The sequence below is a fragment of the Dunckerocampus dactyliophorus genome, chromosome 16 (assembly GCF_027744805.1).
Source record: "Dunckerocampus dactyliophorus isolate RoL2022-P2 chromosome 16, RoL_Ddac_1.1, whole genome shotgun sequence".
In the NCBI taxonomy this organism is placed as follows: domain Eukaryota; kingdom Metazoa; phylum Chordata; class Actinopteri; order Syngnathiformes; family Syngnathidae; genus Dunckerocampus; species Dunckerocampus dactyliophorus.
Window position 1 is genome coordinate 12,899,036 of NC_072834.1, and position 24,190 is coordinate 12,923,225.

General features: G+C 41.4%; 2 protein-coding genes and 1 long non-coding RNA gene across 5 annotated transcripts in view; 2 read left to right on the forward strand and 1 right to left on the reverse strand.

Moving 5' to 3' along the window:
- On the forward strand, positions 1–13,965 carry slc37a2 (solute carrier family 37 member 2). 2 transcript variants are annotated; one of them, XM_054755720.1, is made up of 18 exons: positions 1–568; positions 1,521–1,602; positions 1,855–1,945; positions 2,016–2,094; positions 2,169–2,304; positions 5,208–5,284; positions 6,007–6,173; positions 6,259–6,296; positions 6,412–6,513; positions 6,615–6,705; positions 6,792–6,854; positions 7,897–7,982; positions 8,065–8,113; positions 8,233–8,306; positions 8,765–8,843; positions 8,911–9,008; positions 11,436–11,500; positions 12,900–13,965. In XM_054755720.1, the coding sequence occupies exons 1-18, from the start codon at positions 510–512 to the stop codon at positions 12,913–12,915; spliced, it is 1,452 nt and encodes a 483-aa protein (XP_054611695.1). In that variant the 5' UTR covers positions 1–509; the 3' UTR covers positions 12,916–13,965. The 2 variants fall into 2 exon arrangements, with proteins under 2 accessions (XP_054611695.1, XP_054611694.1); XM_054755719.1 differs by having other exon boundaries at positions 6,373–6,513; positions 12,900–13,964.
- Positions 13,086–24,190, reverse strand: part of pou2f3 (POU class 2 homeobox 3) — an 18,365-nt gene continuing 7,260 nt past the window's right edge. The window contains exons 4-13 of the mRNA XM_054755721.1: positions 21,070–21,171; positions 19,892–19,997; positions 19,712–19,800; positions 19,315–19,491; positions 17,631–17,772; positions 15,388–15,521; positions 14,992–15,156; positions 14,864–14,906; positions 14,669–14,777; positions 13,086–14,051 (exon numbers count right to left, since the gene is read on the reverse strand). Of these exons, the coding sequence (XP_054611696.1) occupies positions 14,009–14,051; positions 14,669–14,777; positions 14,864–14,906; positions 14,992–15,156; positions 15,388–15,521; positions 17,631–17,772; positions 19,315–19,491; positions 19,712–19,800; positions 19,892–19,997; positions 21,070–21,171 (1,110 nt within the window). The 3' untranslated portion in view covers positions 13,086–14,008. The remainder of the gene's footprint in view (positions 14,052–14,668; positions 14,778–14,863; positions 14,907–14,991; positions 15,157–15,387; positions 15,522–17,630; positions 17,773–19,314; positions 19,492–19,711; positions 19,801–19,891; positions 19,998–21,069; positions 21,172–24,190) is intronic.
- The window catches only part of LOC129169355 (uncharacterized), a 7,184-nt gene continuing 2,210 nt past the window's right edge, over positions 19,217–24,190 (forward strand). The window contains exons 1-3 of one of the 2 annotated variants that reach the window (XR_008566422.1): positions 19,217–19,524; positions 19,694–19,826; positions 21,075–21,143. This is a non-coding gene — a long non-coding RNA (uncharacterized LOC129169355). The remainder of the gene's footprint in view (positions 19,525–19,693; positions 19,827–21,074; positions 21,144–24,190) is intronic. The other variant, XR_008566421.1, reaches the window with a different exon arrangement.

Here is a 24,190-nt window from a genome sequence, read left to right on the forward strand (position 1 = left end):
TGGGAGTTGATCACATGGGCTCCGGGACGCTCTGTCTGGAAAATCTTGTGGAATAACCACGTTATTGCTAATAATAACTGCGGCACTATATTGTTCACTCTGCACGTCTGTGGGATTTTTTTTCACCCGTGAAAGGCTGACTTTCCTGGCCGTATATATAAGCTAAATCGGTCCATTATGGAGAAGAGCTGTATGTTTACGGACTGTTTCCCGCACCAGGAAGCCCCGCAGCTAATACTGTACGCCGGCAGCAGTTAACAGAAGTTTATTTATTTCTAAGCCTGTGCCTTAATAGTCATTTTTCTCGGGGGAGCGAAAGAAGTAAGCACATTTAGAAATTATTTTTATGACGACTGAAAAAACAACCGTAACAACACGGTCATTATCAGCAGCCGCCACATTAGCAGTGACCACGGTGCCTTCATGGTTTGATATACGAGACGACATGTCCCGGACAAGACTTTGAGTGTTTTTTTGTTACGCCTGACGAGAATTTGTTTTTATCGACCATGAAGACCTCCCTGGCCCCCGGCATACGACTCATCACGTCCTTTTCTCGTGACAGCTGGTGAGTTTCACATTTCTCATTGTTGTCCACACTTTACCAGGGTGCCCGTGAACGCACTAGTCCCATACCGCCCGGAGAGCAGGGCAAGCTCGCTTATCTTACCGGCGGTGAATGATTTGTTTAACCACATCAATAGATGATCAATAAATGCTTGTATACGCAATGTTTTTAAAATATTGGAGTAATAAGACCCTTTCTTATAACAACTTATAATGCCTCGGGTGTTGTCTGCTGCGTTTACGCGAGAATCCATTCCACCAAACACAATGACAAAAAAAACACCACTTTCAAACTGCTTCCTACTTTATCGACATAGATTTAACCTTTATCGGATCGATAGCTTTGCACTCAGGTAGTATTTAAGGAATCTGGTCAGAACTGGAAGTTGTTTAGTTTCTTCGTGACATATAAAGTGCCCAATTTCACCTCACGTCATAGAAGCCGGTACCTTAATGAGGGACAAAATTGCGATAACTCTTTGTAATGTTTCGTTCTAAGGACCGCAATCCGCCAATGGGAACCTTTTTATTGTTACTTAAAACCTTTAGGTATTACGAAGACAATATAGCTATTATTAAAATACTTCTTTATAAATATAAGAAGAAGGTTTTTAAAATATGTTTGGCCAGCCTTCGTGCAGGTCTTAGGCTGTCAGTGTTTGAGTATGCTGTGTCATTCATTTGTTAATAGTGTGTGAATATATTTAACAGTACCAGTGTGTTTGACTGTATGATATCACCCGAAGCATCTGAAGTATGAATTTGCTTAGCTTAAATAAGGAACGGTACAAAGAGAAAGCAATGGGAACAAGGAGTTCATATGAAGAAAAAAAACGACAAACGAAAAGTGCACCTTTTAAGCCCTGCAAGAAATCCCATCTACCTTTTGCAATGTTTGTAACACCTCTCCACTTGAACTTTTGTTAATTCAATCAATTTCTCCTTCTTTGCAGGTACCGGGGCTTTATTCTTTTCCTCACCTTCCTCTTCTACACTGCCTACCACTTGTCACGCAAGCCTATCAGCATTGTGAAGGTAACTGGGACAAGTCATCTTGTGTTTCTCTTATCTTGTTGCACTTAACCCTGTGAATTATGTCACCAAAATAACATATCAGTCAGCCTTGTGCTGCTTAAGGCATCCAAATTCACACTCAGGGTCAACATCACTGATGTTGCCCTCACAAATGGACCAGACACACTCCTTGTGTCAAAGCCAGCTATACTATATTTTTTGACTTCTTATAAGTGTAATGTTTGTTAATCTTTCCGCCTCTGCGTTTCTCAGAGTGAACTTCACAGAAACTGCAGCGGCATCATCCCGCCAGCAGACTTCAACATTACCAACAATGAGACGTGGTGTAGCTGGGCCCCCTTTGGTGAAGTCCTTTGTCAAACAATACTAGACAATGTAACAGGCTTTAGTTAACAAGTTGCATCTCTCCACAGACCAGAACAACTATAAAACACTCTTTGGGGCCTTGGATAACTCCTTCTTGGTGGCCTATGCCATCGGCATGTTTTTCAGGTGCGTAACTGCACCTTTTAAACTGGTTTGGCTGTGGAGGGCAGCACACATACTGTATGCTCATGTCCACATAGTGGGATCTTCGGAGAGCGCCTGCCGCTGCGCTACTATTTGAGTTTTGGGATGCTGATGAGCGGCTTGTTCACCTGCCTGTTCGGCTTTGGATTCTACTGGAACATCCACTCGTTTGGGTACTACGCCTTCGTCCAGGTACATCTTTCATTGAGCATCTAGTCATTCAATAAGGCACACCCTGCACAATCTAATATCAGAGCTGTGTCTTTCCAAAGAAAATAACACAGTTTTTTATGTTTATTATTGTGGTTACAGTTTTATAATATTTTGCCCTTCTCATAAGGTAACCGAAATATTTGAAACTCGTAAATCTGTATGAAACACAAGAATGACCATGTCATTAAATAAATAACCCTCTCTCAGACATCATTAACTGACCAATGTTATTTTTGTAATGTAAGAATTTGGATTCAGTCGTTACTTATAAAATTAAGCCAAAAATACAGAGTACAAATTTTTATTAATTGAAATTATGCTTGAAATAAAGAATAAAAATGTGGTCTAATCTAGTGTTATAATTTTGTATCGATTGAGTGTGTTATAATAGGTATTGCTTTTTATTAGTAGTCGTAGGATTATAACATTCTTATTATTCTCTGTCCAAAAATAATTTTTGATACAACTCAGAGCTGTGGTCAGTGCCTGTCGTGGCGTTCATCCCAGAACCCTGTTGGTGGGAACCAGTGGTGAGGGATGCCGTCAAGCTGAAGAAGGAGACCTATTGGGCCTTTTTGGCTCATGGGACTTCGGAAGTAGCTGGCAGGTATCGGCAGGCCAAGCGGTCTGCGGCTCTCGCAGTCGCTGAGGCAAAAACTAGGACATGGGAGGAGTTCGGAGAAACCATGGAGAACGACTTCCGGACAGCTTCAAAGAGATTCTGGACCACCATCCGGCGTTTCAGGAGGGGGAAGCAGTGCACAGTCAACACTGTGTATGGTGGGGATGGTGTGCTGCTGACCTCAACTCGGGATGTTGTGGATTGGTGGAAAGAATACTTCCTCAAGACCTCCTCAATGCCATCGACACGTCTTCCTATGAGGAAGTAAAGCCTGGGGACTCCACAGTGGGCTCTCCTATCTCTGGGGCTGAGGTTGCTGAGGGTTGTCAAAAAGCTCCTCGGTGGTGGATGAGATCCGCTTTGAGTTCCTAAAGGCCCTGGATGCTGTAGACATGTCTTAGTTGACACGACTCTGCAGCATCGCGTTGACATCGGGGGCAGTACCCCTGGATTGGCAGATCGGGGTGGTGGTCCCCCTTTTTGAGAAGGGGGACCGGAGTGTGTGTTCCAACTATTGTGGAATCACGCTCCTCAGCCTTCCTGGTAAGGTCTATTCAGGGGTTCTGGAGAGTAGGATCCGCCGGATAGTTGATTCTCGGATTGAGGAGGAGCAGTGTGGTTTTCGTCTTGGTCAGTGACAGTGGACCAGCTCTGCACTCTCGGCAGCGTCCATGAAGGTGCATGGGAGTTTGCCCAACCAGTCTACATGTGTTTTGTGGACTTGGAGAAGACATTCGACTGTGTTCAAGGAATTCTGTGGGGAGTACTCCGGGAGGATGGGGTATCGGATCAGCTTATTCAGGCTGTTCGTTCCCTGTATGACCGGTGTCAGAGTTTGGTTCGCATTGCTGGCAAAAAGTCGGACCTGTTTGCAGTGAGGGTTGGACTCCGCTAGGGCTGCCCTTTGTCACTGATTCTGTTCATTACTTTTATGGACAGAATTTCTAGGTGCAGCCAGGGCGTTGAGGGGTTCCGGTTTGGTGGCTGCAGGATTGGGTCTCTGCCTTTTGCAGATGATGTGGCCCTGCTGACTTCATCGAGCCGTGAATTTCAACTTTCACTGGATTGGTTCACGGCCGAGTGTGAAGCGGCCGGGATGAAAATCAGCACCTCCAAGTCCGAGTCCATGGTTTTCGCCCGGTAAAAGGGTGGAGTGCCATCTCCGGGTCGGGGATGAGATTCTGCCCCAAGTGGAGGAGTTTAGGTACCTCGGGGTCTTGTTCACGAGCGAGGCAAGGATTGAATGCGAGTTTGACAGGCGAAGAGAGAGCTGAGCCGAAAGGCAAAGCTCTCAGTTTACCGGTCAATCTACGTTCCTACCCTCACCTATGGTCATGAGCTTTGGGTAGTGACCGAAAGGACAGGATCGTGGGTACAATCGGCCGAAATGAGTTTTCTCCGTAGGGTGGCTGGGCTCTCCCTTAGAGATAAGGTGAAAAGCACTGTCATCCGGGAGAGAATCGGAGTAGAACCGCTACTCCTCCGCATTGAGAGGAGCCTGATGAGCCAGATGAGGTGGCTTGGGCATCTGGTCAGGATGCCTCCCAGACGCCTCCCTGGGGAGGTGTTCAGGGCAAGTCAGACCGGTAGAAGGCCTCAGGGAAGACCCAGGACACGTTGGAGAGACTATGTCTCCCAAATGGCCTGGGAACGCCTCGGGATCCGCCGGGAGGAGCTGGACGAAGTGGCCGGGGAGAGGAAAGTCTGGGCCTCCCTGCTTAGGCTGACCCGATCTCGGATAAGCGGTGGATTGAACTCTCGTAATAACATTTTAAAAATAGCATTTTATAATCCAAGTTTCATTAATTTTAATTACAACTGCAAAAAATGTAAGTATATATTCTAATATATTTTCTAATATGTTGTAATTTTGTGTCCAGTGAGTGTCTATAGCTATTACTATTATCACACAAGTTTATATTTAATGCAATTAAGATGTTATGGTGAACCCTTAATATATCTTATAATGTAGCAAGACCAATTATAAATAATAATAATAATAATATGGTATCATTTTGTTGCTTATATTCTGAATTTTATGATAAGCTGCATAGAAAATGGTTGTAGCTGTGTAATTGTGATCATGAAGCCTCCTCAAGTAAGCATTTGTGATAACTGTTTAAAATGTCATGAAAAGTTAATTATGTTTAAAGATCTCATGGTCTTGTGCTATAAATTGACTCACAGCTGTGTCACATGACTACAACCACGGGTCAGGGATTAATGCTATTTGGACTTGTTAATGTGTCGCCCCCTGCAGGTGATGAACGGACTGATGCAGACGACGGGCTGGCCCGCTGTGGTGGCCTGTGTCGGCAACTGGTTTGGAAAGGGGAAGTGAGTACCGCACTGGGGGTGGGGGGGGGACTCAGTTCTGATGAGTCTGCATTGTCTCGTTAGTTTTTTGCATTTTGACATGTCAGTGCGACCAAGCAGCTCCAAATTCACACCCTGAGTGCAAAGACCTCCCAGAGAAGGGGCACCAACACACACCGCACATCAGAATGAGCACACACTTAATTTTCTTGTCAATGAGCATCCTTCTCATGAGCGGACCTGCATCATTACTCCCTTGAGCTCACACGCAAGCTAGGAAAATGTTTCTTGCGTCTGTTCTAAATGAGTGAGATCCTGACTGGGACAATGAACAGTGAGCTTAGTCAGCGCTCGCATGACTAAAAGCCAAAGAGGAACTCCTCCAAGTGACTCTCCAATGTCCAAAGGTCACAAGCCCTAAAGCAGTGATGCGATGTTTGTCCAACCCTGTCTCAGACAGAACGTGTGTCTCCAAGAAGCACTATTGTGCGCTTTACCCACTTTTTTACAAATACACTATCACGCTGCACTTGTCCAATGTAATGGGTGCCATATAAAACAGGAGGGCACAAACATTACCGACATAAGCATAGCTATGTCAGCTACAGTGCTAACATTACATATTTTAACAGCAACATCATGCTGGTATGTAGCGAAGCCTGCCTTTTTTCTTTTTTTTTTTTTATTCATCAAGTGTTGGGTGTGTACACCGGGCAGACTCATCTAGCTGCTTGCATTATCAGGCGTGGCTTCATCATGGGCGTGTGGAACTCTCACACCTCGGTGGGCAACATCCTGGGCTCCCTCATCGCCGGCGTCTACGTCTCATCGTCGTGGGGTTTGTCCTTCATCGTGCCGGGCATCATCATCGCCTCCACTGGCATCCTGTGCTTCTTCTTCCTGGTAGAGAGTGAGTTTGTGCTTTCCAACACTCATACACAAAGCTCATTGGCAGTTTAACAAATATTTTGTTCATTGTCTTCCTTTTTTTTCAGGGCCGGAAGATGTCAAGTGCAGTCAACCTCAGCAACATGTGAGAAACCAAACATCACCCCCACACTGCAGCATTTGCTGAAAATATCACATATGAGAATGTATTTGTGCATTAGAATCACTTGGAAAGTGGTGAAACAGAGCCTCTCCTGCAGAGTTCGTCACAAGTTGACAATGGTTCCATCACCACAGCGATACCGGAGATAGAAGCTGAACACTCGGAGGCTATCAGTTTCTGCGGAGCTCTTCGTATACCCGTGAGGACCTGCGATATTAGCTTTGAACTTTATGTGGCGCGATCTGGTGGTGGTAGCTGGAAATAGTGTGCGTGTTTGAGTCTGTGCTTGTGTTCCTGCAGGGAGTGGTGGAGTTCTCCCTGTGCCTGCTCTTTGCCAAACTGGTTAGCTACACCTTCCTCTACTGGCTTCCTCTCTACATCTTCAATGTTGGTCAGTGTTGACACTCAAGCACATATTTAAGTGCTTAACTACAGTCACTCATTGATATGTCTTTGCACTCATGTAATGCCTTTCAGCGCATTTTGATGCCAAAGAAGCCGGGGACATGTCAACACTATTTGACGTAGGAGGAATTGTGGGTAAGCTGTGACCTCATTTCTACTTTTTGGACTACTTGAAAACGTGTACTGTACAGGCCAAAGGTTTGGACACGCACAACACAACTGATGGTCCCAACCCACTTAAAAAGGCAAGAAATTCCACTAAGTAACCCTGACAAGGCACACGTGTGAAGTGAAAACCATTTCAGATGACTACCTCATGAAGCTCACTGAGAGAACACCAAGGGTTTGCAGCGATATCAAAAAAGCAAAGAGTGGCTCCTTTAAGGAACCTAAAATATAAGACATATTTAGAGTTATTTCATAATTACATAATACATAAGTACTAATTCCACATGTTTTCATTCATAGTTTTGATGCCTTCAATGAGAATCTACAATGTAAATAGTCATGAAAATGAAGAAAACGCAGTGTGTCCAAACGTTTGGCCTATGCTGTATGTGTCCACCACATGTTGCAACGTGTCCGATATGTTTGTGGACTGTTGCAAAGTGTCAGGCGTCTTTGTTGAGTGCGCTGCAACGAATCCTCCATGTTTATGGAGTTTGTAGAACCGTGTCCAACATATCTGTGGAGTATGTTCCATCACGCGTCTGCCATGTTTGTGGTTTGTGTTGCATCATGTGTCGGCCATGTTTGCGGTGTATATTCCATCATGTCTGCCACATTTGTGGAATTTCATGCTACATGTACGCCAGGGTTGTTGAGTGTGTTGCTTAAGTTTTGTTGAACTTCGCGGAGTGTGTATATGTCCTTCATATTAGTGGAATGTGTTGCAGTATGTCCACCATGTTTGTGCAGTGTGTTGTATTGTGTGTCAGCCATGTTTGTGGAGTTGCATGTACTGTATATGGGCCATGTTGTGGATTGAGTTGTATCACATGTCGGCAATGTTTGTGTGTGTTGCAACATGTTTGTTACGTTTTATGATAGATGTCTTCCATGTTTGTTGGGAATATGGCACCGTGTTTGTGAAGTGCGCTGCAGCATATCCACCAGCAAATGGAGCATTTCACCTCCAAATGTCAGAGCCATGTGACTTAGTATGTTGTTTCATAAGGCGGCATAATGGCGGGCCTAGTGTCTGACTACACCGGCGGGAGAGCCACAACTTGCTGTGTCATGTTGCTCATAGCTGCGCCCATGGTGAGTGTTAAGGCTGTTTTTCTGGTAAGTTAGTGGTCTCGAGAGGAACATAAAATAAAGCTAAATCTTCTTTATATTGCAGCTTTTTCTCTACAATTCCATTGGGCAAAGGAGCCTTGGCACAACTATTGGTAATCCTTTTGCATCATATTCTACATCAGCAAACAACATTTTCGAATGTTTCTGCGGGAATTTCCGTTTCATCTAGAAGAATACATTTTCAGCAAGCATATTTTCCCTCCATGTGCAGGCATGCTCCTTGTATGTGGAGGCCTGGTCAATGGACCTTATGCCCTCATCACCACTGCTGTGTCCGCTGACCTGGTAAGTCTGTGTCTAATATTTTGACCCTCTCATGCACCACTACAACCGCACTATTAGCACACATACACAACACTCATTATTCACACTCCTACCGTCAGGCAGACGCTACAGGAGTTTGAAGTCCAGGACCACAAGGCTGGCAAACAGCTTTTACCCACAGGCCATCAGGCTTCTCAACAAAGCACTCACACACGCCGCACGCAACACACACACGCACACACTCATAGCACTTTATTATTTATTTATTTATTTATTGGTATTAATGTCTCTTCTGTTGTTGTTGCTTAATTTATGGGTACTAATGTTTCTTCTGTTCTTATTCATTTTTCTTTCTTTTTTTGGGAGAATGAACAGAACACAAATTTAATTGCATGGTATAACTACCTGTTTTACTGTGCATATGACAATAAAACTCTTGAATCTTGAATTTTGTTATGCCGGTGCGTTTTCTCATTTAGGGCACACATGAGAGTCTGAGAGGCAACTCCAGGGCTTTGTCCACAGTGACGGCCATCATTGACGGGACGGGCTCAATAGGTAAAAGCCTCATCTTTTTCATCCACTTTCAAATGGGACTGTTTCTAATTGAATGGTGTGTGTTCAGGAGCTGCATTGGGCCCCCTACTCGCGGGACTGATCTCGCCCTACGGCTGGAACAATGTTTTCTACATGCTCATCTCCGCCGACATTCTCGCCTGCCTGGTGAGGACACACACACGTCATGGTTCATACAAAAATGCAGCCCTGTTGCGGGTCATTACATTAGCCTGGACCGACTCATATTTGCCCTAGAGCAATGGTTCCCAAATCTTTCATAGTCACGTACCCCTTCAGATATTGAACTTGAAGTCATGAACCCTCCTTAATTCTGGGCCAAAAACTGTATTTTGCTATGTCAAATTTTGATAAAAGATTTACATGAGCACTGAAAAAATAGATAAGTAATCATCTTCTCATGGCATTCAATCGATTGCAACTGGGCTGTTCAGGTTGTCTCTCATCTCAGCAGGCTTCATCAGTTCATGCTCAAAGACTAGGTGGGACACACACCACTCAGACTGGGTAGGATAGCTAATAACCAATCAATAACCAATCTATTTATCCTCTAAAGGAGGAGGCCCGTCCAGACAGGAGTGGTTGGCTCTTTTGTGGTGTCAAATGACGATCGTTAGGATACAATAGAGTGCTCGCCATCCCATTCAGATGTAATGATTGTCATGGACCCACCTGAAACAAGGTGGCTGTACCTGGTTTATTTGTTAGAGGCTAAATGATTGAATATTTGAGGTAGTGAAAGGACAGCATTGTATGTGAGAGAAATGTGGGTTTGTAGCTCTAAGAAATAAACCAGGCACAGCCACCTTGTTTCAGGTGGGTTCATGACCATCATTACATCTGAATGGGATGCTAACGAAGGTGATACCACCCAAACGACCACTGTATCCTGAAAATTGTCATTTGACACCACAAAAGAGCCAACCATTCCTGTCTGGACCTGCCTCCCCCTTTAGAGGATAAATAGATTGGATTTTGCACCAGGCTCTCTGACTTGAACTGTCCTATCTAGTCTGACTGGTGTGTGTCCCACCTAGACCTTGAGCATGAACTGATGAAGTCTGCTCGGATGAGAGGCGAAATGTCTTCTAACACAACCTGAACAGCCCAGTTGTGATCGATTGGATGCTCGGAAAAGACATTGACCTGGATAAATGAGAATATTCACAGGCATAAGTAATCATCCTACTTTTTTTTTTTTTTTTAATTTCAGCCTGATGTTGGTATCCTTCTGTTTGAATGGGCTGAACTTGAGCTTTGTCCACTCGCAATCGCTATGATTTAAGTCTGCATATAAATTTTATGCCAAATTGTAAAGAAAGTTTTACAAACAAGATAAAGCAGTATCCAAAGTACAAAAATATATACAACAAGCAATAAAGCCTAATTTTCGGGTGAATCCCCACTCTCATCCAGACACGCACGCACATACATTGACAGGTCTTTACAGTGCAGGGATTGGAACACCACTATAAATGAAACCTTCAAGATTAAACACTCTTAATGCACAGCGTATAATCATCAAACTTGTTTAAATGTTCATATAAAACAACATATAACTCACACTGAGCAATGAAGAACTTCATGCTCTGTCTCCTTCCTTCTTTCTCCTATAACGGTGCTCTGTGCTATGAGGCGTTCAGGCGCACTCGTAATTGTGAGTGTGAGGCGCTAACTGTTTTTTTATTTTTATTCCCACTATGACAGTTCGTATCCCGCTTTGGGAACCTAGGTCCTAGAGCAGTGGTTCCCAAACTTCTCACAGTCGCGTACCCCTTCAGACATTTGACTTGAAGCCATGTACCTCCTACTGCTGCACACTTAAAAAACATAAACCTTTTGTAATCTTCCATGAACTTGAAATGTTGAAGTGATTGATTAATTTTATAGTAAGTAAGTAAATCTGGTTCAGAAATTTCTATTTTGCATGGTCTGTTTTACATGAGCGCAGCTACATAGATAAGATGTGAATATCTCTTGGAGATGAATAGAGTATCTAAGTATTCGTCCTACATAACTTTTATTCCAGCCGGGTGTTGGGCTCCTTCCGTTTCAATGTTTGAACGTTGAACCTTTACCTTTGTCTGCTCGGAATCGCTATGAATAAAGTCTGCGTATTAGTTTAATACCAAATTGAAAGGGAACATTTAATAAACATAGTAAAGCAGTATCCAAAGTAAAAAATACATACAACCAGCGATAAAGCCCCATTTTCGGGTTTCACTCTCTGCATCCTGACACGCACATACTGTACATTGACAGGTTTTCACAGTGCGAGGTTTGGAACACCAATATAAGTAAACCTTCCAGATTAAACACTCTTAATGCACAACAAAATCATCAAACTTACTTATTCATATAACTCACACAGAGCAATGAACAGCTTCATGCTCTGCCTCCTTCCTTCTTTCTGCTCTGACTGTGCCCTCGTAATTGTGAATGTTAGGCACTAATTGTTTTTAGGCAGTAATTGTTTTTCATTTTTATTCATGTACCCCCAATGACAATTGGCGTACCCCACTTTGAGAACATAGGTGCCTAGGGGAACTTCATGTCTTCTTTGTTTTTCTTCAGTTTTTGTCCAGGCTTGTGTACAAGGAAGCTCAAGTCTGGTGTGGACGTCTCCCCCGAATCAGAGGGTGAGCATCGCCTTGACTCCACCATGAAGAAACAGTACCGTTTTTTTTTTTAGGGGTGGGACACACAAGTGATAGAACTCTTTAGCACATTGCTATAGTTTGTGATGCAGTACTTATATACTAGCGCCACTTATTTTTCTTAAAAATGCAAGTTTGGTGTGTCAGTACTATCTGTCTCCTGGAGGGGGCCCTCCTCAAATTAAATGGACTAAACATTAAGTGAAGAAATAGTAACTAGGCGGGTGGGGGAAAATATTTGTTAATTAGCACAAGCTGCTTTATTTAAAAAAAAAATACAGTCGTCCCTTGCTCCATCGCAGTTCAAACATCGCTCCCTCACTCTATCACTGTTTAAAAAAAGAAGAAGAAAAAAAAAAAGAATTACCGGTAGTTAATAAATGTTCACTGTTTCATGGTTGACTACGGCTTATTATAAGTCCAATAAATAGCATAATTAAGCAAATGTTACGTATTCTTGACCTAAATTAAGAATTTTCAAACATAAAAATACAAATACAGTTTAAGGCAATACAAAACGTTGGTGAACTGTAGTCTTCCCCGGCCACTAGGTGTCGCTAGTAACACGCACCAGCCTTTTATTATTTTATAATTATTTATCTCACAGGCACAATAATAATAATAGGTAGTAGTAGTAGTAGTAATAATAATAACAACACGGGCTACTGCTGTGGCCATACTCCAGCTAAAATTCAACTCTGAATCCCCGACGTCACTGCCTCTCCACACGTTCGGAAGACAATTATTGAAACACACATGAGCACTTATGTCTTAAATGTGTGTCTTATTTTCTCCAATTATATCTACTCTATTGGGTAATATGAGTGTAAAGGTGTCTGTAAGGGTGTTATTTCTTGTCTGGAGGGCTCTAAGAGTAAAAAAAAATAAATGTACAACGTCATAAACAGGTTTTCTAACTATGAAAATATTCTGTTTATTAATATTGAATCCTACTTCACAGAAATTCACTTATCGTGGTCTGGTCTGAAACCAATTAACAGCGATAAACGAGTACTCGCTGTACTTGATAAGCTGTTTTATTTTGTATGATTATTAAGTGTTTATATTATTATTGTTTATATTTGAAATAATTCATTCATCTTTATTAAAAACAATGTTTTTATTATCTATATTATTTGTTTTTATTATTAATAAGATTTTTTCCTATGGTTCACTGAAATAACAAAATCTTAAATTTTTTTTTAAATTTAAAAATGTAAAAATCTTGTAAGTAGTAATTTGAAATCTATTCATAAAAAACTTTTATTCTTGCAGTGTTACCACTTTTTTACGCTCCTAAAATTGAGACATTATTCTCCTCGTTATTCCTTTTTTCCTACAATTGAGACGCATTGAAACTAATGGTGGTGTCTTGTTTCAGGTACAAGGAAACTTAACCTGAGGAGCAACACGACGACCTCTTTTTACTTCACATAACCTCACTCTTCTTTTACGGCTAAATGGAAAATCAATCCAGGCACTACAACTGACGATTGAAGCCTTCTTTTTGTCAAGCAGAGAGTTGTCTTTGTAGAGACACCTTTTTTTAAAATGTCTAATTGCTCATTCTAGAGTGTTTATTTGAATGTTCTTTTATCATTAAAGTGTACATAGGCCTATGTGACAAACTAGTCTTGGAGCTCTCTCGTCAGTTCATCTCTGGTCACAAAGGATGCTGAGCACATAGTCAGCCACAAGGGGGCGTACTTACATCGTGGTATTATTTTGGCCACCAACGCAAACTACAACCATAATAAACACATTGTTAAATGAATACAATTATTCTGAAAAACTAAATTAAAATATATTTTTAAATATTGTTAACATTTTATTTTATTTAATCTAAGAAAAAAAATGGAACTCTTGCATTGGCTGTCATTACATTATGCATATGTATCTCGTGTTTAAAGAAGTGTAATGTAGTTTAGTTTCCAGAGATATTGACAAGACAATTGATTAGTCCTTGTGAAATACAGCTTGTTTTTGACATTTATTTTCACATACACTTAAAATTGTTAAATGCTTATTATAATGGCGTGCACCAAATTGATAACTGATACTTGTAAACAAAAATGCAAAAAAATCTGAAGTTGTTACAACCCACCTGTCTATCGGGACGTCCTTTAAATAACTACGGTGCCCCTTTTTTTCCCGACTACTCCTAACAGATTGTGTGACTGTATTTATGTAGACAGGCTGGAAGATGACAATTTTAATCTAGACAAAGCAACACCTGACATTCACCCATCCCAGGATAAAGATGGTGGAGAGGAAGTGCTTCTTAAGGAATATGTACATTCCATCTGCTTAAATAGTGTGGCAGTCACAGAGCTGAAAAGCTTATGAGCTGGACTGTATGCCTCTACTTCTTCTTCATCCTTGTTTTCTTCTAAGTCACAACTTCAAGCATCTTCTGGTTGCCGCCTCCATAAACGCTTTATGGTGCATCCTTTTAAAAACGAAAATGTACAAATGGTTGCAGTTCGTTCCTCAGTGGGGATACGCAGTAGAATTCCATGTCCGGTACCAGGACCTGCAAGGGCAACAGCACCATCACTTCAATAATTAAATTAGTGCATTCATTCATTGACTCTGTTGTTATTAGATGATGTGATTAATGCTCCTGTGTTCCCTTGAAGTAGCATGGAAACAAATCATGACGCCTTTGGTTTAATCTGATCAAAATCATTCTTAAAGCGCTCATAATTAAAAAAAAAACAACTTGTTTCTATGGCGACTTTTAAATTATAGGATTAACACAGTATGATTAAAAACCCTTTTGAGAAAAAAAAGTGTTATTAAAAACTGCATTTCAAACATTAAGATGTGAAATCATTATATAATATGGTATAAACACAAAAGGACAATTTTGGTCAGTGGTGACACTGGGCACCAGAGGAATGATGAAATCTATATTGGTAATTCTAATAGTACTGCTGTTTAATAAAATAAAACTGCCTTGTGATAAATAACAAATTTAAAAAGCACAATAATAAAAAAAAATGTTAAATATATTTTGGTAGCTGTGAAAATTTTACCCAGCTTTTATTATTATTGTATTATTGGCAAAGTTAATTTAAAATCCCCTCTATTTAACAACGCCGAAAACAAACAAAGCCTTCCAACTGTGAACGTAATAAGAGTGCTCACCCCGGAGTGCTGTAAGGACCCTGGTTGACCTGAGATGTTAGCGAGGCCGCAGACAGGCTGTTGGGAGAAACATCACGGCTCGTGCTGTTTGGTGACGAATTTGATGAAACTGTCATTTAAAAAAAAAACAACACACAATTTATTATAGAACTCCTGGTCAAACGCTGACTCAAAACTTTTAATGCAGCTACACACCTCCACCTGAAGCCAGGGGGCTGTAGGATCTGGACACTGCAGCCTAGATTAACGTAAATAAAATAAGTGTTTGACGGTCACCAGTGTTGCAAGGGACAACAAAAATAGCATCCAATATGGTCACGAACCATCCTGGAGTTGTAGCCCTGCGACTTGACGGGTAAACTGGCCACGGGGCAATAGATCCTCTTCTCCTTCTGGCGCCGGTTGCAGAACCAAACCCGAACCACTTCTTTTTCCATGGCCAGCTGCTCTGAGATCAGCGTTATCTCCTCTGAGTTGGGTTTGGGGTTCTTTAAGGCAGTTAAAATACAATCTTACATTTGTGGAGTGTATAGCACAAGATGTCACATCTAAATAGTGCCAATGCAAATGTAAGTTCTCATCAAGGGCTGGAGATTATCAGCAATGTACGACATTATTTACACTTTTATGGATGGCTCGTGGTTGGTTCTTCATCTTGTTTTGTTTCTTTTTTCCCGAGACCAGAGAGCAGATGATACAAAAATCAACCTACTACTCACATCAAGGAAGCGTTTTTCCAGCGTGAGTTTGATGTTGGTTTCAATGCTGGTCCTCTTTTTTCTTTTGCGTCCGTATCCTTCCATCAGAGGGGGCAGAGAGGTGGGGTTGCTCATGGAGTCGGACGGTGAATTTTCTGAGGTATAAAAACATCACTTTAAAGGTAATCAACAATACAAATGGTGGTGTTGGCTGGACTGTTGATCACATTTAATGCTAATTAATCAGTTCGGGTTAGGCTTTACAATCGACAAACGTTTTTTTATACCTTCAGAGGCCGCCGTACGCAGCCGCTTTTTGTTATTAACTTTCGGGTTCTTGCACTACCTTACGTGGCTAGCCACTAGCGCATCGTGATGGAAATCTCGGCTCATTTTAGAGAGCCGGTTCCTTTGGCTCGGCTCACTAAAAAGAGCTGGGTCTTTCCACTTCGAAGTGGTTCCTCAGATTTTTTTGTTGTCTTAAATTAATTTATTACCAAATTATGTGCATTGTGTAAAATGAATTACTTATGTATACATGATATCAAATGTTTATTATTTAAATTGATTTATTTAAACTTCATTGAATAGCTACAAAAGTATATTTTAACATAATGTTGTATTATAAAATATTAAAACAAAGACCCATCTCATTAGACAAATTAGATCAAAAATAGTTCAAATCTCTTCATGCAAATTTCTCGTGAACACATGGGCTCTGAGAGCACCACAGCGTGTTTAACTCCACCCCTCCCCCCGCTCAGTGTGGACACGAGACGCCGCCACATTTGACATCCGCCTTTAACAGAAAAAAAGACTAGGAAAAAAAATAATTGGCTCCAACGATGCGAGCCGGCTCCTGTCGTTAATTTGAAAGTGCCGGTTCTTAGAGACGATTTGTTCGCGACTGGCGCATCACTGCTAGCGAGTTATCGGCAATCAGCATAAAGAAAACAGATTTTTGTCATTGATTTTGCACTCACAGACGTCATCCCAACAAGCTACATGATCGACTATACGGCCAACAGGGATAGCTACCAAGGACGCTAAATCAAAAGGACCGGCGGTGACTCTTCTGCAAATGAATGGAACACACTAGCTATTGGCTATCCTAGAAGTTGCTAGATTACGTCAACGTCTAATTTGCATATCATTTGCATATGACGTTAAAAAGTGAGTAAAACCACCTTTATTACGTTCAGAACTACAAATAAACTTGATTCTTGGTTTCTTCATTTAAAATTAGCCATCACTTCATCAAAAATAAAATAACTTTAATATTTTATGTCGGCCAGCTCCTCTCAAAGTTCTCCCATCACACGTTCTGACACATTGTCAAATCCGTTCCACATTCTCAGTGTGGAAAATTATGTAGGCCTGAGCCATTGAGCACCTTTAAAAATTAGCACAATTCAACAGAGAATAATAAATTATGCTGTGTTTATTCTATGGCTAACATTAACATGACTCCGTGTGGCTCGTGGGTAGCACACTCTTCTGGTGAATATATGTAACAACTGAGCAACTGAGCCTCCTACAGTAGGCTTATCAATAAGTTACATTCATCCAAAGAATAGTAAAATAATCCACTTCATTTTACAAATAAAGAATAGTGATAGACTAACAATAAAATATAAACAATAAACACACCCTCCTCTTTTATGCAGGCTTACTGGAGATTAAGAAATATTTATGTGTTAGTTCTCGCTGTGTAAAATAGGGCGAGCTCCACCCCCAATATATCATTTTATGACCTGGACATGTGCATCTTATAGTCCGGTGCGGCTTATTTATGTACCAATCCGTTTTTTCCTCTTAGTTTTGTGGGTGCGGCTTATACACTGAAATTTACGGTCATATAGAAGACACAGCAATTTTTAAAAATCTAAATGGAAAGGTACCATCCATCCAAACATATCCTGCTAGCAAATGCTTTTGTCTGTGTTTTTTCCGCTTTTGTAGTGACATCGGCTATCGCAGTGCATTATGGGATTTGTAGCTGTATGAGAGGTGAGTACCGTATTCTAAAAATATATGTAGCTGTCAAAATAAAAGTGCATCACAGTTTTTCTTGTATTTATTTTTTTTCATTTTCATTTATTTATTTATTTTTTACAACTAATTTGTTTATTAGCATACCATACCATACCACTTTGTCTGCTGTTAGAAAATTATACTTAATACGTTATGGTATCACCAGTGGTAGTTTTATGACTAAATAAGCACTACAAAATAGAAGATAGATAAATGACAATGCTGTATACCTGCGTCACTCAGCCATTTCTCCAGCAAAGGTTTGAGCTTGCACATGTTCTTGAAGCTCAGGTTGAGGGCCTCGAAGCGAGAGATTGTCGTCTGGCTGAAATCGTTTCCGTACAGTTTTCCCATGGCGAGGCCAACGTCACCCTGTAACAGATCAGAAACTCAGGTTAAACCTGCAAACGCCAGGGGTGTGGACTTGAGTCACGCGACTTGGACTCGACTCAGGCTCGAGTCACAATTTTGATGACTTTGGACTCCACTTGACAATATCATCAAAGACTTGCAGCTTGACCTGGACTTTGACATCAGTGACTCGGGACTTCACTCCGACTTTAGTCTGATGACTTGAAAATACCTGAGTGTGTTGAGAGTGTTGAGTAAAATGTGCTCCCGTTCAAAGTATTTCACGAACGAGACCGTTATTATGTCATTTCCAGCAAGACCTGAAATTTTCCCACAGAATGTGCCTCACTGAATGCATCTATTAACATCCAATCAGGTTTAACAACAAACAACTAGGATGTGGCTTCCATTTCTGCGAGTGCCAGACTGCAGGAGAGTGACAGGATGTCAGCATGCTACCGTGGAGAATTTGTGCTTTTCCTTTGTGGGTAATAATTTATAAGTAAGTTATACTAAAGCATAAAATGTGCAGCCGACTGCTGTATGGCGTAAGCCCACTAGGAGTGGGCAATATGGCCTAAAATCCATATTGCAATATATATTTCAGCCTCTTGCGATAACGCTATCACGATACATTCTTTGGAATAGCAATTGCTGTTGTATTATTCTCGCTCTAGACTCTTATTAATCTACTAGCCAATTTCTTTTTCATAACTGGTTGCGCTCTGCTTTAACGCGGTTCCAGGTAGACTTTTGTTACGGTGTAATTAGCACTTATTGTTTGGTTTTGTCACTACTTTACATTCAAGCTAGCTTAGTGTTTAGCATGACTTCTCTGTGTCCTCCTTGCTCGGTGTGTGGCACGTTTAGCTATCTTTCCAGTCCTCCGTTGGTAATGGTATTTGTAAGACATTTTGGTTATTTGTCATCATAGAGGCAAGGGTTAGTAACATAGAGGATCGGCTCAGCACTTGGAAGGAAATTAGCCCCGCTAGCTACATTACACTGACGACGCATTGCAGCCTTGCGCAGCAACAACAACATGCATTATCAAGACAGAATTCAAATCTCTATCATAGGCCAAATTGATATTGTTTCTGTCGTGTATGGCTTATGTCGTGAAACTCCAGTGTACATGTATGTGACGACATGATGTAAGTGTAACGGCAGTGCCCTGTCTGACTGCGGCAGCGTGACCTCGGTATAATCCGTTATATATCCGTTATAATCCGGCCTCAAAGACATGAAACGAGGTGAACACAAGTTAATGTAAATCGTTACTGGGATTACAACTGGCCAGCAGTGTGGATTATGTAGACACGGCATTGGAGAAACACACTCCCGGGCTGCTTGGCTAGTGGGACGACCCAGTGGCTTGTGGTAGCACTAGCCTGACGACCAGGCTAAAGGTTAGTGACTCAGATTCCATCTGTTCTATCGATCATTTTTCATGATCATTTATTAGTGATGAGTACCTATACATTTTACAATTTAAAATGCCTTTAATAAGTGTGTGTGGCATATTGAAAACACCACTACTAACATGGCACCCGCCTCTGGTACCTGCGTGAAACCCAGTTTGATGCGTCTCTGTTTGAATGCTTTGGCAAACTGCTCCAGCTCCTCCAGGTCACTTGGTTCCTCCTGTGGTGGGACCGCCATGTGCTTGGGCATCTGCAGGTGGGTCAGGTCCATGTGGTTGTCCAAGGACTGTCCGACCAGGCCCGAGCGACTCATGGCCTGGATGGTAGACATGACACAGTGAGGATTTTGGTTTGTCTCTTCAATCTCTACTGGGCAAACGTTACTGCCGATCTATAGTCATGTTTGATTAAGCAGATGTATTCCACAGTGGTTGCCTTCATGCTAATGTTAACAATTAGCAGTCTTTCCTGCCTCATTTTAAACATTTATGTCTGTATGTAACGCTTTGTTTGCACAGCTGTTTTACAAGTCCTACCTGTGGAGTCAAAGCCAGTCCGGGCTGGTGCTGAAGTAGACCACTGTGGTTCGGTCCAGGAAGGGACATCAGGTTCTGTTGCAGAAGCGCTGCAAAAAGAGCACATTTAAGTAGTGTAAGTGGGATTAACTCTAATCAACATATATTACACATCCATGGGTGTCTTCATCATGGTTGTACCTTGATGGCTGTTGGGGTTCTGTGAGAGCAGGTAGGGTGAGTGAGATGACATGTGAGATGGTTGCATCAGAACCAACTGCTGCATGGTGTGCAGAGATGTCAGGTCCTAGTAGTAGTCATGAAAGAAAGATTCATTCATCTTATCCAGTCTTACTGTATTTACTAGTAGAATCTGACACAAGTGAGTATAGCCCTCACATTTCAGCATGATAGACTATTGTGTCTAGGTACAGTAAACTTGGATATGCTTTATATACATTAGGGTAGTCAGTGTACAGCTTGTGCAGCAGTACAGATTTACGACCAACACACAGCCATTATTGTCTGAATAGCTGGCAACCTAAGCAAGTAGCAAGTTATTGTGTTTTGCCTGCAGTCAAGAATAGGGACGATAGTGTCATGGCCTGGGGCTACACGAGTGCTCTCGGGACGGGGGGCATGGGCGAATCGCTGAGGGGAAACATGAATTCCAACATGTTATTTTGGAATAGAGAAACAGATACTGGTCCGGCATGGCACTTTTCCAACGATAAGTAGCCCAAACACACCTCCAAGATGATCAAGTACCTTGCTGAGGAGTAGCCAAGTATATCTCCTCCGGACCTGAATTGAGCACCTGTGGGGCATCCCCAAACGGAGGGAAGGAAGGTGAAGGGGCGCAAGACCTCAAACATCCACCTCTTCCACCAGTGATGTCATCAGGAAGGAGTGGAAGAGGATTCTAGTAACAAGCTCTGCAGCTCCAGTCAATTTTCAATGGTTTTCCAATGGTGCTCATACTAAGTATCATAATTTGGACATGTTGAGGTTTACTCACTTGTGTTGCTAGCTATTTAGATAATAATGGCGGCGTGTTGAGTATCTCCCCCAGTGCCTGCAGCACTCACTCGCAGACCATGACGCGACCACCATCATGCATGGCTGTAGGCAAGACACAATTATCTCGCTACCCGCTCAAGGTTGCCGGCTAGTTAGACAATGATGGCTGTGTGACAGTGAATAGTATATCCATGCTGCTGTTCAAGCTGTGCATTGACTACTCTAAAGTATATCCATTTCTATAGAATTGTCCCTTGATAAGATATAATATAAATATAAATGCTGGCTGAAAATGTGAGTGACTGTAGTTGACACATTTGGCTGAAGAATATCAGTTTGATATATTTATCTTTCTTTACCCCAGTCATCTGACCTCCGTGCATGGGAAGGTTCTGTGTCATGTGACATGTCTTCAGCGAGGCGTTCAAGTGAGGTGAGTCGTTGATGTCCTCGGTTTTTATCTGCGCACGGGAGGACAACCATGTAGGACATATAAAGTGATATGTCATATTGAGTACAGTGTGTTAGTGTGAAGGTCAAACAGGTGCGTGCAGATGAGAGAGACACACATTCAGTCGCTCCAGGACCAGTTTGGTCGCTAAACAAGATACGAGTGATAGATAGACTCCCTCCCCTTGGGCGAGCCGGTATGCAAATACATCTAACCCACCTCCCCACCTCTCTCTCACCTCACACTCACCACCCCCTGAAAGAAAGCCATGGCACTTCCTGAAAAAACAAACACATGGAAACAAAAGTTCCTGCTGCCAAAAAGAATGTTTGGAGAAGTATCCAAATAGCTGCAAACTATTTGAGGTGATTCAGTAGCGCTGAGAGGAGAGTCATTATTGACATGGGCGGGGGTGGCGGGAGGAGGGTGTGGTGTGTTGTAGTCGGTGGGGTATGGATGGGGTGCTGGTAGTTTGTCCTGGGGATGTAAGCAGTCCAAAAAGACACTGTCAATAACACGGATGCTTCTTCTTTTGCTTGATTTTGGCCTAAACCAAGTTTTATTCATGTTGCTTTTTGTTTGTTTTAATTAACATTTACAATATGAAGTTCCTCACATGCATGCTAGCAGAAGTGATTTGCAACCTGCAGCTCGTGACCTTTTAAGGGAGCAGGTGTTTAAAGTGGATGGTGACAGCAACTTGATTTAGGGGACAATTTATTTTCCAAATATTAGCTTCATTTCACTGGTATTACTGGTAAGGACATGAAATAATTGATTTAGGGAACAATTTTATTCTGAAGTAATACGTCATTTTACTGCTATTATTCGTAAATGAAATAACTTACTTTGGGTACAATTTAATTTTTAAATATTAGGTCATTTTACTGGTTTCACTCGTAACTGAAATAAAATAAAGATTGAATGCCTTGGGGAACGGGCCGCACGGTGGCCTAGTGGTTAGCATGTTGGCCACACAGTCAGGAGATGGGGAAGATCTGGGTTCGAATCTGCATGTTCTCCCCGTGCGTGCATGGGTTTTCTCCGGGTTCTCCACATCCCACATTCCAAAAACATGCATGTTAGGTTAATAGGTATAGGTATGAATGTGAGTGTGAATGGTTGTTTGTCTATATGTGCCCTGTGATTGGCTGGCGACCAGTCCAGGGTGTACCCCGCCTCTCGCCCGAAGTCAGCTGGGATAGGCTCCAGCATGCCCTTGACCCTAGTGAGGATAAGCAGCATAGAAGATGGATGGATGGATGACTTGGGGAACAGTTAGATAGTTTAATATTAGGTCATTTTGCTGGTATTTATGGTATCAAGCCTAAGCTTGACTTAGGGAACAATTTAATTTTTAAATACAGTATTATGCATAGTATTAATAGTACAATGGAACCATGGTTACCATCATTAATTTCTTCTTTCTTCTTTCTAGAAGTTCAAACTCTAACCAAAACGTACTCTAATTGAATCTATTTTTCCCCATAAGAAATAATGTAAGTCCAATTAATCCATTTCAAAAAGACAAACATTTAAACACAAAACACGTTTTTACAGTTTCACAATTATAGCTTTACATGCAGAAAACAATTCAAAATGCATATAAATACATAGAAATGATGAATGAAAGGAATAAATTTAACTCATTCAATCCAGCCATTTTTCAAAAGACAATCCGTTCACTACCAGCCGTTTTAGACAATTTTGAATATTGTGTGCTATGGCTATAAAACATGGAAACTACCAATAGAAAGATTATAAGTTTGTTTCTACCTTTTTCCATTCTTAAGTAATCAGCAGTAGAACATAGGTAAGTTTCAGGAAAATATCAGTTCCCAACTAAAAAAGGGCAAAAGCCAGCTTTTTCATGAAAAGACACATTTCAAGCATAACTTTCACTTTGACACAAATGTTTTGCTTTTGTGACAGCTCAAATACCTAAACAAACTATACCACAACATAACACAAAAAAGGGTTGTTTTACATCAAATAACAATTTATCTACAAATGTAACACCGGGAACTATTTACAATTTTCACATTTGGAACTGAACTGTGTGTGCGCACGTGTGTGCGCGTGTGCATGCGTTAAAATTTCCCTGCAGTCCGTAACCTTCTGCATGCCACACCCCTCCGTGTTCTTTCACTTCCTCCTTGCTGTCATGTGTGTTTTTTCCATTCAAATTCACATGCCAAGCTTTTATCAAGTGCACTTTTGTGCATTTTTTGTCTTTGTCTGGTAGTGAAAGAGTTAACTTTACATTTACCTTCACTGAAGACGCTATCATTGCCAAAGACACGATGTGGCAGCGAGATCAACATGGACACTACCTGTGTTTTGCTATGAGTTGTTTCTTGAATTCATTAGTGTTTCTCACCTCAGTAACCCAAAATGGAGCCAAAGGAAGTTACAAGTGCGAGCATTTGATGAAGATGGTGACAAACACTACTGAATTCAAGAAATAACTCAAAAACAAAACAGCATGGTGGTGTCAACGTTGCTCTCGCTGCCACATCACATCTTTCATTTTGTGTCAATCACATCTTCAATGAAGGTAAAATTCTACTTAAATGTTCATTTATCCCATTCATTCATCATTTATATGCATTTAGAGTTGTTTTGATGCATGTAAAACTATAAAAACATGCTTTGTGTTAACATTTGTGGCATTTTTGAGACTTGTGGCATAACTGTGTTAATAAGCAAAGAACTACAGAGTCAACCACTGATGACACCAAAGATGGGTGACGGCGCTGACTACCGCTTCTTGTTTCCATGTATTAGCAAGGTGTTAACGAGGACGTTTTGTGATAAAAATATATTAAGAACACAGTTGGACTCACACAGCGTATTAATAACACAACATTGTACGCTAAATGTACACAAACCCAGGCAAAATTTTTGCCGAACATTTTTTACCTCAACCAAAAAACGCACTAACCAGTTCCACAGTAAATGAAGTTAAATAATTGATTGAGGGAACAATTTCATTTTGAAATAGAGTGGTACTTCGGTTTTTGTACGCC